The 17,224-nt window shown below is 45.3% G+C and overlaps 1 protein-coding gene across 1 annotated transcript; it reads left to right on the plus strand.

Annotated features, from left to right (window-relative positions):
- The first annotated feature begins 65 nt into the window (after nt 1-65).
- On the plus strand, nt 66-15,233 carry CFAP251 (cilia and flagella associated protein 251). Its single transcript, XM_058158717.1, has 21 exons — nt 66-245; nt 787-1,332; nt 1,504-1,644; nt 2,346-2,455; nt 3,338-3,446; nt 3,556-3,636; nt 4,852-4,929; nt 5,329-5,373; nt 5,861-6,072; nt 6,435-6,626; nt 6,770-7,017; nt 7,933-8,084; nt 8,651-8,824; nt 10,075-10,259; nt 11,066-11,180; nt 11,271-11,434; nt 11,665-11,755; nt 12,638-12,781; nt 13,644-13,872; nt 13,976-14,077; nt 15,001-15,233. The coding sequence occupies exons 1-21, from the start codon at nt 66-68 to the stop codon at nt 15,165-15,167; spliced, it is 3,465 nt and encodes a 1,154-aa protein (XP_058014700.1). The 3' UTR covers nt 15,168-15,233.
- Nucleotides 15,234-17,224: the final 1,991 nt, after the last annotated feature.

Raw genomic sequence — 17,224 nt, forward strand, 5'->3', positions numbered from 1 at the left:
ACCGTCATTTTCCAACTAATGCCATTCCAACTTTCTCTCAACCCTACAAATATTTGCAGGAGACAATGGAGGAAGATGAGGAGAACTATTCAGAGAAGTCCTCAAAGGAACGCCTGGAAGTTCCAGGAACTCCCCCTGAGGAGACCGATGACTTCAACCAAGAGGACCAAGAAGCTGGTTTCCCTAGGATGGAAAGTAATATTTCTTTGCCGAAAATCGGTCCTCGAATTGTGGTACCCTCAAGTGTAAGTAGGAAGCCAGGCCACGAAGCTGGGAATTCTGGGAGTTGAAGTCCACCCATCTTCAAGTGGCTTAAGTGGTTGAGAAATACTGATTTCAGGAGTTCCGGCAACGATGGTCCATGGCAAGAGATGCTGGAAGTGGACAACTGTTGACCTGCCATTGACCATATCATCAACCCAACATCTCTTGCCATTGACCATCATTTGCTGGATCTCCTTAAAACCACGTTTCTCCATCTTGGCCACTTGAAGATGGGTAGACTTCAACTCATATTGTTGACTTAATTATTTCAAGACTAATTCTTACGAATGAAAATAACTTTAGTAAATAATATTTGTAATACTTTGTCCTGGAAGCAGTTGGCTCATCCTGTTGCCTAGCAAGGCTGGGGATGTCCCAGTCATCCCAAAAGAGCCTCTGAATTGTATATTTGGAAGCACAGAACGGAATAACCCAGGTAAAGATTGAAAAGGAGGCAAAATAGAAATAGAAAGCAGGGAAGCAACTTCCAGGTTCGGCTACAAATTCTATTTTGCTGTTCAGGGACAAGAAATCAGGACCCCGACGCCTGAAGATGAGGAGCCCAAAGAGCAGATGCAGTCAAAAGAAACATCCCCATTTTCAGAGGTTCCTGTAGAAGACAATCTCTTAGAAGCTGGGAGAGAGGATGATGGGAATCCTGGCACCAGGGATGATGAACGAGGTCCAGCTAGCACTGAAAAACTCCCAGAGGCCAGAACAGAAGAAGGTAGTCCTGGACTTGTGGAGCAAGAACCAGCTAAAAGCATCTTCCTAGAACCAGTGTCCTCAAAAATTAAGAGGTCCACCAGCAGGGTAGGTTCAGCAACAACTGCCTTGGAGAGTGAGAAGTCCAAGATGTCCGTCAGAAGCCAAGAGCCACCAAGCGATAGTGAAATGACCAGTCTAGAGACAGGGATGGGGACTTCTCAAAAAGAGAGTGAGACGTCCAGGACCCAAACCACCGCCAGCAGTGTGACTATGTTCCAGGAGGAAGATTCGATTGTCTTATCCGCCTTCCCAGGGATGCTGTTTGAGGAGAAGACTCAACCGCTTTCCGATCACCCTCTTGTAAGTCCGGGTGAAGGACAGTGAACAGATGGCAGTTGACGCCTTCCAACATCTGGATTCCTGTACAACCCTTCTTGTGATGTTTAGTTGGGTGGGCCTTCTGATTGACCTAGTCTGGACGGTCCTTTGGGATGTCTTGGCACAATAATTTGACTTTGACATTTCTTCCAGAGCTTGTCGTGGGTCTTTGGCTACAACAGCCACCTGCCTGTTTTCAACCTTCTGGATGAAGATCAACGGGTGCTGTTGTACGTCTCTGCTCACACCGCTGTGATCCATGACATCTTGAACAATAAACAGTACCTCCTACAGGTAAGTCCAAGTTCTCCAGGTGGTGCTACAGGCCCCACCTCTTCTGAGCCTTAAGAATCATCTTATGAGAAAGAGCAGATGGGTGCAAAGTGTTGTGACTCCGGCCTCCGAGCCTGTCCTCATGGAGGAGGATGACTCTGAGAGTGATGGGGAGGAGACGATGAGGCCTCCCTCTCCCAGATTCTCCTCCTCCCTGGCAATGCCTCAGGCTCCAGCTGCCAAGGATCAATCTTGGATTGACCCAAGGCAGCGACGAAAAGATAAGCACACGCAGCAAAGGAAGAGGTGTGGCAGGCTCAGAGATTGCTGAGTCACTGAGCCACACCCCACAGGGGATAAAAGCGGGTGGAGTTGCCATCTGGCCCTTGTGACGGGCAAAAGCTACCAAGTGCGAACTGCAGATTGATCGTTTGGGAGTTAAAGGCCTGGACTGTGCAAAGGCTTTTTTCTGTGAGCTCTTGGCAATGAATCTTGGACACGTGGGCTTCTGTCTCCGTAAGAGATAAAGAACTTGGAACTTGGCAGGCCTTTGCACTGTAGCTGCCAAGGCTTTCATTCACTACCAAAAATCAGGTCTGTTGCAAATATAAAGGACTGTGGGACACACATCTCTGCGTCTTCTCTGTGAAGTGGGGAGTGGGATAGAACACAAAGCAACCTCAACTACAAGGATGTCTTCTGAGACCTCCCGTGTTTCTTAGGGACATTCCAGCTGCATCTCCTGCATCTGTGTCAGCGATGACCGGCGGTGGATTGCCACAGCCGACCGAGGTCCTGACAGCATGGTGATCCTCTGGGACAGCTACTCTGCGTAAGGTTCTGGCGTCTGCAGGATGAGCTTCTCCTGTTCTTGATAGCAGGCCATGGTACCTCTTGGTCTTCTGAGTAGAGTTATCTCCTTGGAGTTGGTCAGATGCAGTAACCGTGAGAGCAGGAATCCATAAAAATGTCTTTGAACTGAAATCTTGTCCCTCCTGTGGAACAGGGGTCTCCAAACTTGGCAAAATTTTAAGACTTGTGGTCTTCAGCTCCCAGAATTCCTCAGCCACCATGAGGAATTCTGGGAGTTGAAGTCCACAAGTCTTAAAGTTGCCAGGTTTGGAGACCTTCCTTACTGTAGAATCAGCAAGTTTTTATCTTGTTAAAAGTGACTGAAATAATAGGCTTCACCTTCAAAGACATTTGCTGGTCCAAAACTAGCTACCCGATGGCTGGTTTTTGGCTGCCCAGTTCAATTAATTGTTCCAACAGAAGACAATATTTGTAGCTCAGGATTATACTGTAGAGCTCCTGGTGCTCTTTGAGCTTGGTTGTTTTTCTTGTAGATGTCTCATTACCCAACTAGGTAATATCAGTGGTAGAAGGGAGAGGAGTTGGAGGCCTGGAGGAAGGAGGAGGGAAGGGGAGGAGGAGGAGGAAGAAGAGGAAGAGGTGGAAGAGGAGCAGGACTGTTGGGTCCTTGATGCTCTCTGATCTTGGTGGTTGGCTTGCAGACCTTTCATGACCCAGGTTACATCCTCAGTTATTCAACTAATCATGTTCAGGTACGTAAGGACTATGCAAATATCTGGAGATCTCCAGGCCTAGTCCTGTAGCTCTACTGAGTTCTCCTCCCAGTTCAGATGGTTAAGTTGGCCCCCACAAAATGGCGACCCTTCCACTCAGCCACAACTGCAGACGTCTTGTTCTTCAGGATTCCGGTCCACACCATCTTCGACAGCCACCCGGGAGGAGGAGTCAGCGCCATTACCCTTTCCCACGACTCCAAGTTCCTGGCTACCGTTGGAGCCGAAGACGTGCAGGTAAGGGAAGCATTTTGTAGTATTTCGTAACCCACAGATAGGAACACTGATCTCCTGGTGGTTCCTTCCCACCCTCCCACCACCCATGGTGTTCTCCTCCTTATCTCAGAAAGTTTCCATCTGGAAGTGGACCACCCTGGACACCAAGCCGATCTGCAGTGTGGAGATCCCACCTCAGTTTGGATTCCAGGTGAGACCTTCTGATCGTGGGTATGCAAGAGAGAGATTATTATGGATCAGGGGTCTCCAACCTTGGTCCCTTTAAGACTTGTGGACTTCAACTCCCAGAGTTCCTCAGCCAGCTTTGCTGGCTGAGGGACTCTGGGAGTTGAAGTCCACAAGTCTTAAAGGGACCAAAGTTGGAGACCCCTGTTATGGATCATATGTTTTTTTCCCGCTGTGCAAAATTTGGCAAAGATTCTGCAGGGCCTAAATACAGGTTTTGTGGGCCAGAGGAAGGTGGATAAACGATTCATTAATAGCCGGAGTTTTTGTTCTAAAACATTCTTTTACCAAATTAGCGTTTGCTTCATTCTAGTTGTTTTTTTTCCCCGCTCCTGAAATTCCAAGCCCGGCGAGCTTAACCAACATTTCCATACAGCTGCTGTTTTCACTTCCCAAATGTTCAGGGATACGACCTGTTAGCTGCACCCCTGATGGCAAAATGCTCCATTTATGGATCTGACTCGGTATATCTTCTAGCTGACCCATGAAATATTGACAGAGGAGAAAAACACCCCCCCCACCCCAGCTCTCTGTCCTCCTCCTAATGTCAGGGTTCCAAGGAACACCCCCAACGAAATAAAGCTCTGAGGCTTGAGGTTCCTCAAAGTTCCAATTTATTAGAGATGTCATGTTGGCACAGCTGGGAAAACCCGAAACTGAATGCTTCCAGGTTTTCCACACCCATTTGACAGTTCACAGCCCTGCCCCACACCCACAAGTTCATCACATTGTCCAATCAATTCTTCGCTCTCAATTGGATACAAACTTCAGGCAGTCTCCATCAGACGCAGGCAAAAGTCCTTGAATACAGAATGTTGTTATGACTAACTTTCTACCGCTCCAGCAACAACCCCCTCCCAACTTCCCCAGCTAAAATATGTGGCAGTTAAGAAGCAAAAAGAAAATTGCCTTCCAAAACTGACACCTAAGCTTTTTCCAGCTTTATTTTGGCAGGAATGGAAAAAAATCAAAATTAGAATAACTGTCGGTCACGGCAATGAAGAGCTTAAAAAGCCATCGTCTGCCAAGCTGGGTGAAGAAGCCACAGTTTGGTGCCACCAAAGTTTTTACCTTCAGCCAGAATTGCTAAAGACTCGGGAAGCGAAAACGGGTTGCGTCATGTGTTCAGGTACAAAATGCAGTTTCGATGAGGAGGCTCAAAATTTAGTCTGTCTTTCAGAATTACATTGAATTCAGTCTCCAAACTGCGAAGGAGCTGGTGAGCAATAGCCAAAGCCAAGTCGTCTTCTACTTATGGGTAAGTAAAAGTGAGTGAGTAAATGAGATACCCCACAACCCTGCTCTCGTTGCATATCTTACGCCAAAAAACCTATCTTCTTAAACCTGCATCCTCCAGGGAGGATGGGATGGGAGGGGGTGACAATTCCTAAAATCCCCAGCGAGCAGGGTCGACAAGTTCTTGATGGTCTGGTCCAGGTTTTGAAGGATGAGGTCTCGGAAGGATGTTCTTGTGTCTTCATACCTTGGAGAGCAGCTGGAGATGGCTTCTAAGGTGTTGATTAAATGTTTAGAGCAATGGTTCACAACCTTAAGACTTGTGGACTTCAACATGGGGAATTCTGGGAGTTGAAGTCCACAAGTCTTAAGGTTGGGCAGCTTTGAGACTTCTCCTTTTCTTCTTTCTATGTCTCCCTAGGAGGATAACACTCTGCTCTACCACGCTCCTCTCTTGACAGACAAAGTAAGTCAGTGTCCCTCAAAACTACTTGAGATTTTGAAATGCTTGTGATGGCGGGGTGTGTGTTCTTTCCAGGATCTCATTGGAGGGGTCGCAAGGGGGTTTAAAGACCCCTGGAAGCCAAGAGCTCCTCCTCTTCTTCCTCCTCCTCCTCCTCCTCCTCCTTCTTTTTCTCCTCCTTCTCCTCCTCTTCTTCTTCTTCCTTCTCCTCTTTTTGCAACCTTTTGACAAGCAGAGCCAATGATGCACTTAACAACCGTATGACTAATCTTACAACGGAAGCGATTTGCTTAACAACTGTGGCGAGAAAAGTTGTAAAATGGGGTGAACTCCCTTAGCGACTGTCTTGCTTAGCAACAGAAATGTCGGGCTCGATTGTGGCCGTAAACTGAGGACCGCCTAGGCATAGACCTGGTAGAAGTTGCAGACCCAGATTTTTTTGGCGTAGATGTTTTAGGTCCTGATCCCTGGATCGGTGATCTTCCTGCAGACTTTCAACAAGGCGGTGGGATTCTTCAGCCAGTCCCGTTTCCATTTCCGCACTTCCCAAGCGTTGACCGCCACCTCGGAAGGGAAACTGGTAATCTGGGACACCGTCTGCACACCGTTGCAAACTTCGTGTGACCGACTGTACAACATAAAATCCATCAAGCTGGTCCATCTACAGAAAGACGCCATCACTATCCTGGTCATCATGGACGAGTAAGCGGGTCACGACTTGCTGAATAAGGGTCATAAGTGGAGGACATACCCAGAACCCAGGGGGAAATGGTCGTAGGGATAAAACCCTATTTTCCTCTTTTGGCCAGTAGAGGGTGCTGCAGCTAAGCTCAACATGCCACTTTACACCCGGTTCTGCGTTTGGAGAGCAGGCGACCCAGTGAAAACTCCTGCTCAGCGCAATTCACAAAACTGAATTTTTTTTTTTAATTTTATTTTTCAAACTCCAGCCCCCAAACAAGCACTTCTTGAAGGCAGGCCTGTCTTGAGAACCTGGTTTGGCTGGAAAGGAGGAAAAAACAAAACAAAACCCCGACTTCTTTATCCTTTGATCTTCTCCCCAGGTTGTTTGTGACCTGCGACGTCAGAGGCCACATTAAATTCTACGACGGGGACCTGCAGCTGACACACTGGTACAGCCAGTTTAAACTGGGATCCATCCGGTCTTTCTCCTTCTCCAAGAAACCCGCCTCTCCTGAAGATGTCACCAAGTACCCCGAATCGTGCACTTTGTCTGGCAAACCCTTCATTATTAGGTGAGTAGATCTTGGGTGCTCTGCAGAGATTTTTTTAAAAAAAATTCTGTTGGCCATGAGGGGGTTGAAGGCTGGGGGGAAGAATGCAAATTTCTTTTGGGTCGGGGGGTCCAAAACATGCAACCTTTTGCCCTCCGAGGTAGGAATTTCATCGTGGCGACCTCGGATGCCGTGGTAATTCACGTCAAGACAGAGGGAACTCAAGTCACCAAGTGCCTGGAGGAACCCAAGGACGCTGTCTACACCGTCGCCTGCCACCCTTGCAAACCTCTGCTGGCCAAGGGAAGCTACTGTGGCCTCCTGAAAGTCTGGAGCTACCTCCTCAACAAATACCTCGTCAGCCGAATCTTTAAGGGCGAAAGCATCAGCTGCCTCTCTTACAATCATGACGGTAATCGTCTGTCCTTCCTTCTCATATTTTTGTCTGGTTGAAAGTAACTCCTCTCCCCGGGCTCAGTTCCTGCATGAGGAAGAGAATCCTAAACAATTACAATACTTGTCGAAAGAATTATTCGCTGGCTCCGGTTGAGCGAATATAGGTAAAGGCAGGGGTGGGATTCTACCGGTTCGGAACGGTTCGAGCGAACCGGTAGCTCCGACGATGAGGTCGGCCCGCCTGCCTCTGCGTTTTACTTACCTTTATCTTCTCAGCTGATTGGTGTGGCAGGGCAGATCACCACGCTCAGCTGTGTTACTCCCAAGTGTTTAATACAGAAAGTTAGTATTTGTAAAAGTGCGCATGCATGCCCGCACAGCGCGCAATCACCAAACCAGTTGTTAAACCGGCAGCATCCCACCCACAGGTCGCTACTACCAGTTCGCCCAAACTGGTTCAAACAGGCTGAATCCCACCTTTGGTGGTGTCTACTAGAGAAGGACCACCCTGCCTGGTGGACACTCATAAGTAAAGTTGTTAGGAGTCATTTTGGAGAAACATCATGGAAGGATTTTGTTTATGACAGGGGTGTCAAACTCGATTTCATTCAGGGCCGCATCAGGGTTGTGTTTGACCTTGGAGGGGCCGGGGGGGGGGCATGGCCAGTTCAACGTCATTCATGGCCCGAGTGCTCTGCCCGAGCTCCATTTTCACTGACAGTGGCACAACCCGCCGGTCCTTTGCTGTTTCCAGGATAGCCCCACGGGTCAGATGTAAGCACCAGATCCGCCCCCCCCGCCCGGCTTTGACTTTCACACCCCTGGTTTATGAAGACAGTCATGGCTTATGAACAAACAGTGTCCCAAGACATCTCCAGGACTTTACCGGATTTTGGACCAACTGTTGTTGTTTTTTTAATGTGCATCTTAGGTTCTTTGTTAGCTGCTGGATTTCTGAATGGAGCTCTTTATATCCTTGATTCCATATCGTTGGTAAACGACCATCCAGAACCTTTCCGCTACTCAAAAGGACCCATCACTATCATGAGCTTCTCCCAAAATTCTGAATATCTTGCCACAGCCGTGAGTAGTGAATGTCTTTCTCCATGACCTCATCCCACTTCCGTTTCCTATTACCCAGGGGTAAAATACTACCGGTTCACACTGTTTCAGGTGAACTGGTAGTAATAAAAGCTACTGGTTCGGGCGAACCAGTAGTAAAAAAAATGCTACCGGTTCAGGCAAACCGGTAGTTAAAAAAAAGCTACCGGTTCATCATCTGAACCGGTATTTCTGACGATCAGCTGTGCTGCACAGTTTATGTTCGCTAGAAAGCAAGAAATCTTGGTTTCTAGCGAATCTAAATCGCGCGGCACAGCTATTCCCCCCCCCTCACTGTTCTACTTACCTTGTCAAGCCTCCTTGTTCCACACACAGCGTGCATTTGGCGCACAGTGCGCATGCGCAGACAGCGAACCAGTGGCAAACTGTGGAGGATTTCACCACTGGTATTACCTCGTCGTTCCTTCCTTCTAGCTCTCCGCGAAAGAGGGTTTTCTCAAAACCGGCAACTTGAAAACCTGTCAACTTCAACGTCTAGAATACTGGTTTTTTCCTTCCGAGTCTATTTTTTTTTTCTCGTCTTTCAGGATGAAAGGCTGTCGCTGAACCTTTACAAAAAAGCTGTCGTGGAGGAGAAGAAAGTCTGGGACCGCCTGGCTGCCCTCCACTCCCACTACAAGCCGATTCGCACCATTCTTTTTGGGGTACACCTAGATAGCAGTGAACCACGGCTCTTAAGCCTTGGAGAAGACCGGCTCTTGGTAAGTCTAGCGGTTGGGCACATCTGGTAAAAATGGACCACCCGACTGGAGTCTCCACCTGGAAAAATTCCCGGACCAATAAACCTCGGCAGTTGTTCATTCAGAACAATGCAGGTTGGCCTGGAGTCAAAGGAGGAAGGTGGGTTCTAGAAGGCAAGATGGGAACCTGGAGGATTTTTGGATCCAGAGGTGGGTTTCAGCAGGTTCTGAGCAGTTCTGGAGAACCGGCAGCGGAAATTTTGAGTAATTCGGAGAACCGGTAGTAAAACTTCTGATTGGCCCCGCCCTCATCTATTCTCTGCCTCCCGAGTCCCAGCTGATCGGGAGGAAATGGGGATTTTTCAGTAACCTTCCCCTGCCACGCCCACCAAGCCACACCCATCAAGCCACACCCACAGAACCAGTAATAAAAAATGGTGAAACCCACCACTGTTTGGATCTAGAGTGAGATATGGCTACCGTCCCAAGCTAAACAGGAAGACTCGGTTGCCTCTTGAGTTGAAAGGTACAAGTGGCCAACATCTGGGTCAACATGTGGGCCAACTCAGTTGGATCAGTGGTGGTCAATTTGCCTAATCAGTCCAGTTAGACCCAGAGTGATGCCACTCTAAAATGTCTCCCTGCAGAAGAACCAAGCAAAGGCTTGTCGGTGCGGTTGTTGGATCGGCGTTGCTTGGTTTTTCTTTTTTCTTTTTTTTTCTTTTATTATTTTAATGTGATACACAATTTGAAAGACGCACAACATATAACATATAAATATTTCCTACTTCTAAACAGCTTTTCTTAGTGGTCTTCTTTGGCTTTTATACCTTTCCCCCAAAATCACATTTGTTATTTTTTTTTCTTATCCCTTTTCTTTATTTACATTAAATTATCTAATACTAATAGCTTTACTTTTCTAGATTCTAATATATTTATTATTTACATATTATACATTTCTAATACATTCTTTACATTCTAATTTCTCCCCTTTATTTTTCCCCCCTTTATTTCTAGATTCAAGCCATTCATACCATTTATTCCAGATTATATAGTAATCTGTCTTTTCTTTCTCTTTAATTTCTTTTGTTAACTTTTGTCCATCTCAGCACACTCTAAAGCTTTCCCTATCCCTTCTTCATCTGTTGGTATCTTTTCCTGTTTCCACTTTTGCTCCTATGTTATTTGTGCAGCTGTTACGATGTGCAAAACCAGATATTTTATTTCTTTGGTGTATGTTCTCGTAAAGATAACGTTGCTTGGTGTTTCAGGTGGAATACGACTTGGCGAAAACCGTCAAAGACGAGCTGGTGGTAATCCGAAGAGACCGGATTGAGCAGAGTGCAGTCCCTATGTACATCGCTTGGTATCCCCCAATCACAACCGAGTACTTTTTCCTCACCGCCAACGATCACTACAAAATGAAGCTTTATAACGTGACCACCAAGTTGTGCAGGTAGTTGACTGGCGAAAAGCCCTGTGCGGGTGGATGTCTGCAAAGGGTCAGGATCTGGCCTGTAAGGAGGTGAGGTTGGACTAGGAGTGGGAGACCCCCTCAGTCACAGACACACAGTGAGTAACTTTGGGCCGGCGTCCCCTCCAGTTAATATATCTCAAGGGGTTGTCATTGTTGTGATTTGAGGAAGAAAGAGAACTGGTACTTGGGTTTCTGAAGGAAAGGTGAAATATAATTGTGTTGGGTGGTTAGGTTGGGTTGGGTTGGGTTGGGTTGGGTTGGTTGGTTGGTTGGATGGATGGATAAAGAGAGAGAGAGATAAATAGATGGTAGATAAGTGTTTTTCAACCTTGTCAATTGTAAGATGGGTGGACTTCAACCCAACCAACTAAGCTATGCTGGCTGGGAAATTCTGGGAGTGGAAGTCCACCCATCTTAAAGTTGACATGGTTGGAAAACATTGAGATAGATAGAAGTTGATAGACTGATTAGATCGATCGATCCGTGATGACCTTCCAACAAACACAATCCGAGACCTTGTTTCGTTCCCACAAACACTAAGATGTAATTTGGTTAAATTGCCTTTAGCCATGTCACTTCTCTAGGCCCAAATATTATGGTTTTCTAGGGCGATTTTCAGCTTAGACTGTGAGCCAACTCAGACAGTCCTGCCTTACCAAATCCAAGCCTACCGACCATGACTCAGGGAAGGTTCTTCTAAGGCAAGAAAGCCAATGAGAGAAGGACCTGTGCTTGGTAGGAGCTGGTTGGGGTTGCCAGGCTTTTTCATGACGTGCTTCTTTTAGGAAGACCGCTTTGGGACCTGCCTATGGTTCTCCTCTTGAGAAGTTTGCCATCCTTCCTTTGGGTGAGGACCAGGATCCTCAGAAGCGCTACCTGGCCTACATCACAAAAGACAAGGTACTGGGAAGTACCTTTGCTTTGTGCCTTCAGATTCCTCCAGGCAGGGCTGGAGAGAAACTGGTTCTTCTCTCCCATCTTCTTCTCTAGGTTGGCCTGCAGATCTTACCCGTCGATGGGAACCCGCACAAATCCTCGGCTTTCATTTGCCACCCTGCAGGGGTGGCCGACCTCACCTGTTCCTACACCGGACGCTACCTCTTCACGGCGGGGGGCAGCGACTCGACGGTGATGAAGTGGGACGTGAATCTCAAGTGAGTGACGGTTCCTTTGAGGGCAGGGAGGTTAAGCCCCGACTGGCTGGGTAATCCAGGGAGTTGAAGTCCACCCATCTTCAGGTTGCCAGGAACACAAGAGCTGGAGGTTAGCTTTGCTCAGTTCCTCCAAGGTGGGGAACTTCGATTTCTTTCCAGCGGCCGGGAGGCTGGTGAGAAACTGCAGGGTCTTCTAAACCAGGGATCCCCTGCCCTGCCTCCTTCTCCAGCGCTCTGGATGCCGCTGTTTTCCTGGGTGGCAAAGATCTGATCCCATTTTACAACCTATTGGAAGGAGGCAGAGATGGTGCGTTTTTCAAGGTAAATCCTCTCGGTTTGGTGTTTAGGTAACACCAGCGGTGAAATGCAATTAACCTTTGCTACTGGTTCAGAAGTGTGAGTGTTCACACATGCTTCTTCAGCGCATGAGCAGAGGTTCAAAAACAGGTGTAATGACATCCCAGCGGGTGGGCAGAGCTCCCTGCTGCCAGCCCTACCGGGAAAATTTCAGACGCTTGGCAACTAACTCAAATTTATGACGGTTGCAGTATCCCCGGGGTCATCATGGAATCACATTTTGTGACCTTCGGAGTCCGTGGGGAAGCTGGATTCGCTTAACATCCATGTTACTAACTTAAGGGATGCACTTAGCAGCTATGGCAAGGAAGGTCGTAAAACAGGGAAACGACTCCCTTTTTAAGAACTGTCTCGCTTAGCAACGGAAAGTTTTGGGCTCGGTTCAGAGGTGAAATCCAGCAGGTTCGTACAGGTTCTGGAGAACTGGTAGCGGAAATTTTGAGTAGTTCAGAGAACCAGCAAATTAACACCTCTGACTGGCCCCAGAGCGGGGTGGGAATGGAGATTGTGCAATATCCTTCCCTTGGAATGGGGATTTTGCAGTATCCTTCCCCCAAGACTGGGGTGGGAATGGAGATTTTGCAATATCCTTCCCCTGGAATGGGGAGGGAATGGGGATTTTGCAGTATCCTTCCCCCTGGAGGGGAGTGGGAATGGAGATTTTGCAGTATCCTTCCCCTGCCACGCCCACTAAGCCACGCCCACCACATCCACCAAGCCATGCCCACAGAACCGGTCGGAAAAAAATTTGGATTTTACCACTGGCTCGGTTGTGGTCTTAAGTCGTGGACTCCCTCTTATTGCACGCTATTATTGCACGCTCAAGATCCTTTGTTACACGTTCAGGAGCTGGAAGACTATTTCTACTACGCCCAGCTGGTCCATCAAGGCATCGACACCATGAAACCTAGGGAGGTGTCTACACACATCCCTTTGGATCAGGTCCCTTTTGTGATCCGTGCGATGGGGTTTTATCCCTCCGAGGATCAGGTCAGTTGGTTTTCAGGGGCAGCGGGTGGGTGGGGAGGGATGGAGGGAGGATCGTTACGCATCTCGTTTTGACCTCCGAAACCCAACGGCTTCTTGCTCCTGACTTAACGGTTCCTCAGCGTTGCTTCCTCAATCTTTGGTTTGGAAGAATGCCTCCAGCCACAGTTTAAATCTTGTGGGAACTGTGGTTTTTTTTTCTTCTTCTTTCCTGTCTGGCCAGGTTTGCAAATCAGGAGAAGAGGAAAATAGAATAGAATAGAATAGAATAGAATTTATTGGCCAAGTGTGATTGGACACACAAGGAATTTGTTTTGGTGCTTATGCTCTCAGTATACATAAAAGAAAAGAAAAAGAAAAAGAAAAAAAAACCTTCTTCAAAGGTACATTTACAACACAAATGATGGTCATAGCAAACGCTCTGCAAACTGGGTTTCAAAGGTGGCCGAAGGTGACACTTTCTCTCTTTCCTTCGGCTTGTCAAAGCATTCCTGCGGCAGCACGATTGAAAATCGTTTGTGTTCATTTATCGGTTTGATTTAGAATCGGGGTGTTCAGGCTTGGCAACTGGAAAACCTGTGAACTTCCATCTTGTACGGCCGGACAACCCTTCAAGCAAATTTTAATGTGTTCATTTATTAAATTTACTTGCCACCCATCTCACCCCGAATGTGGTCAGCTTACAATGTTAAAAGGAACAAAACAATACAAAAAGAATCAGCTGCGCTAAGAATACACGAAGAATTAAACACCGGGACAATAAAATTAGCAGCAAATAAAATCTCATCGGGGCTTAGCACACATCCTGCAAGGCCAGGTTTTGAAAGGTTTCTCAGGTCTGATAGCACCTCATTCCTCCTTTTAGATTGAAGACATGCTGAACGAAGTCAAATTCAGTGAATTTCTGGATACCGGGAAGCAAGTCACCCATATCAATTTAGGGGACTTCATCAAACTCTACTTGAACCATCGGCCTGCCTTTGGGCTGGCCTCGAAGGAAATCCAGCAGGCCTTCGAAATGTTGGGTTATAAGAACGAGGACCACGAAGCCGCCATCAACCGAGATGACCTGCTGTTGTTGCTGCAACACAAAGGTAGGTGTGTCTGTGTGTGTGCATTGAGCATGCAAAACCTTGGGGAAATTGGTGGTTCTGCTCGGGTTAGGTGACCGAGTGTTTTCTCGTTTGTCTTGAGCAGGAGAGCATTTCACAGAAGAAGAGTTGGCGGAGTATCTCACCACGCTTCTGGGATTCAACCCCGAGGGCGGCCGCATAGAGTGCGGGCGCTATGATCCCACAGGTGCTGAACCGCAAACCCCTCTTGCAAAAAAAGGATCCTTTGCGCTTTGTGGGTGCCCGATCTCTGCAGGGCCGTCCCATTAGGGTCGTAAATTGTGACAGAACGTAAGACGGGGTCACCCACATGGCCGACCTGATTTTATGAGCTTTATTCATGATGGTCATTAAAGGAGCACGGCAGCTGTAAAGTAAACAACACGGCCTTCGAGAGAAGCAATGGTTTTGTTACGGGCTGTTTTTGCCCCAAATCAGGATAAATGTTGGTTTACAGCAGAAACGTTGCAAAACGAGTGCTGTGTAAATACTCCGGGGGAGATCCGTTGTAACTTTGAACAGGCACTAAGTGAAACGGTCGTAAGCCGAGAACTATCTGTATTAGGATAATTCGGTTCCCGCCTGTCTTGGTTTCTGGGTTTTAAATACATTTGGGGTCAAACTAGAGAGAGCAGAGATCAAATAAGAGCCAAATCTAAATTATTGTCAAAAGCCAAAGAAACCGACTAGTTTTCCCTCGCAGAGATAAAACCAATGTAAGAAGCAGTACTTGTCCACTGTTAAAAATAAAAATAAACTCAGTTTTTTGAGGAAAGTAATCTCATTTTCTTGGCAGTGTTGTGGCAATAGCTTGCAACGACTTCCTTTGGGCTACTTCGCCTAATTTTCAAGTTCATCTTAGAGCCCTGGGATCGCTTAATGGTCTCCCATCCCAGTACTGGGGGGAGTGGGGGAAAGGGCAAAAATATGTCCCAATTGAGATCCTCTCCCCCCGCCCCCCTTCACAGGAATGTAAGAATAGCTGCATTGCAATTAAAAGGGCAAAAAAATTTTTTTTAATTCAGTGTAGCTCGTGGATACAGTGATCTTGTAGATTCCTTGCACGGTTTCCAGGCGACGCCAAATCCTAGCATCTCTTCCCTTTCGCAGGTTCAGAGGACATAATTCAGGAAGAAATCCCCGAGGAAGTGACAGCAGCTTACTTCACCAAGGAGATCCTGGCTTTACCGTTGCCAGAACCGACGGATGTGGCGACGGAGACGCAGACTCCCGACGAGGCCACGAATGGCAGTTTATTGTCGCTGAAGACTTCGTGATTGACATTCTCGGTCTTTTTCACCTTGGATTGTCTTCTGTCCTCAGATTTACGACTTGTTATTTTTGAAAAAGAAACGATTCGTTTCAATGGGATAGAAAATAAAGTTGTTGGTTTTTGTTTTTTTGTTTTAGGAAAAAAAAACAGTTGTTGCAGACTTTGTATTTATAAAGTTTAAGAAATTCTTGTCACTCATCCAAAGTGAGAAGCGCTGAAGCAAGTTTCCCAGATCTTTTGACACGTGGTCCTCGATTTACAACCATTCATTTAGTGACCATTCAAAGTTAACAATGGTGCTGAAAAAAGTGGCTTAGGACTGATCCTTACAGTTACTACTATCACAACATTCCCACAGATCAAAATTTGGATGGATCTATCTATCTATCTATCTATCTATCTATCTATCTATCTATCTATCTATCTATCATCTCTATTTATCTATCTATCCATCATATATATCCATCCATCCATCCATCCATCCATCCATCATCTTCTCAATGACTATCTGTCTATATCATGTATCTATTCATCATATCTATCCATCATCTATCCCAATATGACTGTTATCTATCTATCTCATATTTATCCGTATCTATCCATCCATCCGTCATCTATCTCAATGACTGTTTATCTATCTATCTATCTATCTATCTATCTATCTATCTATCTATCTATCTATCTCATATTTATCTATCCATATCTATCCATCCATCCATCTCAATGACTGTTTATCTATTTATCTATCTCATATCTATCCATCACATCTATCCATCTATTCATCCATCATCTATCCCAATATGTTATCTATCTATCTATCTATCTATCTATCTATCTATCTATCTATCTATCTATCTATCTATCTATCTATCTATCTCTCATATTTATCTATCCATATCTATCCATCCATCCATCTCAATGACTGTTTATCTATCTATCTATCTATCTATCTATCTATCTATCTCATATTTATCTATCCATATCTATCCTTCCATCCATCTCAATGACTGTTTATCTATTTATCTATCTCATTTTCTCAATGACTGTATATTTATCTATCCATCTATCCATCATCTATCCCAATATGACTGTTATCTATCTATCTATCTATCTATCTATCTATCTATCTATCTATCTATCTATCTATCTATCTATCTATCTATCTATCTATCTATCTATCTATCTATCTCTATCTATCTATCTATCTATCTATCTATCTATCTATCTCTCATATTTATCTATCCATATCTATCCATCCATCCATCTCAATGACTGTTTATCTATCTATCTATCTATCTATCTATCTATCTATCTATCTCATATTTATCTATCCATATCTATCCTTCCATCCATCTCAATGACTGTTTATCTATTTATCTATCTCATTTTCTCAATGACTGTATATTTATCTATCCATCTATCCATCATCTATCCCAATATGACTGTTATCTATCTATCTATCTATCTATCTATCTATCTATCTATCTATCTATCTATCTATCTATCTATCTATCTATCTATCTATCTATCTATCTATCTATCTCTATCTATCTATCTATCTATCTATCTATCTATCTATCTCTCATATTTATCTATCCATATCTATCCATCCATCCATCTCAATGACTGTTTATCTATCTATCTATCTATCTATCTATCTATCTATCTATCTCATATTTATCTATCCATATCTATCCTTCCATCCATCTCAATGACTGTTTATCTATTTATCTATCTCATTTTCTCAATGACTGTATATTTATCTATCCATCTATCCATCATCTATCCCAATATGACTGTTATCTATCTATCTATCTATCTATCTATCTATCTATCTATCTATCTATCTATCTATCTATCTATCTATCTATCTATCTATCTATCTATCTATCTATCTATCTATCTATCTATCTATCTATCTCATATTTATCTATCCATATCTATCCTTCCATTCATCTCAATGACTGTTTATCTATTTCATATCTATCCATCATCTACCCATCTATTCATCCATCATCTATCCCAATATGACTGTTATCTATCTATCTATCTCTCTATCTA

This window comes from Ahaetulla prasina, chromosome 15 (assembly GCF_028640845.1).
Source record: "Ahaetulla prasina isolate Xishuangbanna chromosome 15, ASM2864084v1, whole genome shotgun sequence".
NCBI lineage: Eukaryota > Metazoa > Chordata > Lepidosauria > Squamata > Colubridae > Ahaetulla > Ahaetulla prasina.

Coding starts and splice junctions, on each gene's coding strand:
- CFAP251 (XM_058158717.1), top strand. CDS start 66: ATGGAGGAAGATGAGGAGAACTATTCAGAGAAGTCCTCAAAGGAACGC. Junction 3,447..3,555: donor TTGGAGCCGAAGACGTGCAG/GTAAGGGAAGCA, acceptor TCCTTATCTCAG/AAAGTTTCCATCTGGAAGTG. Junction 14,078..15,000: donor CGGGCGCTATGATCCCACAG/GTGCTGAACCGC, acceptor TCCCTTTCGCAG/GTTCAGAGGACATAATTCAG.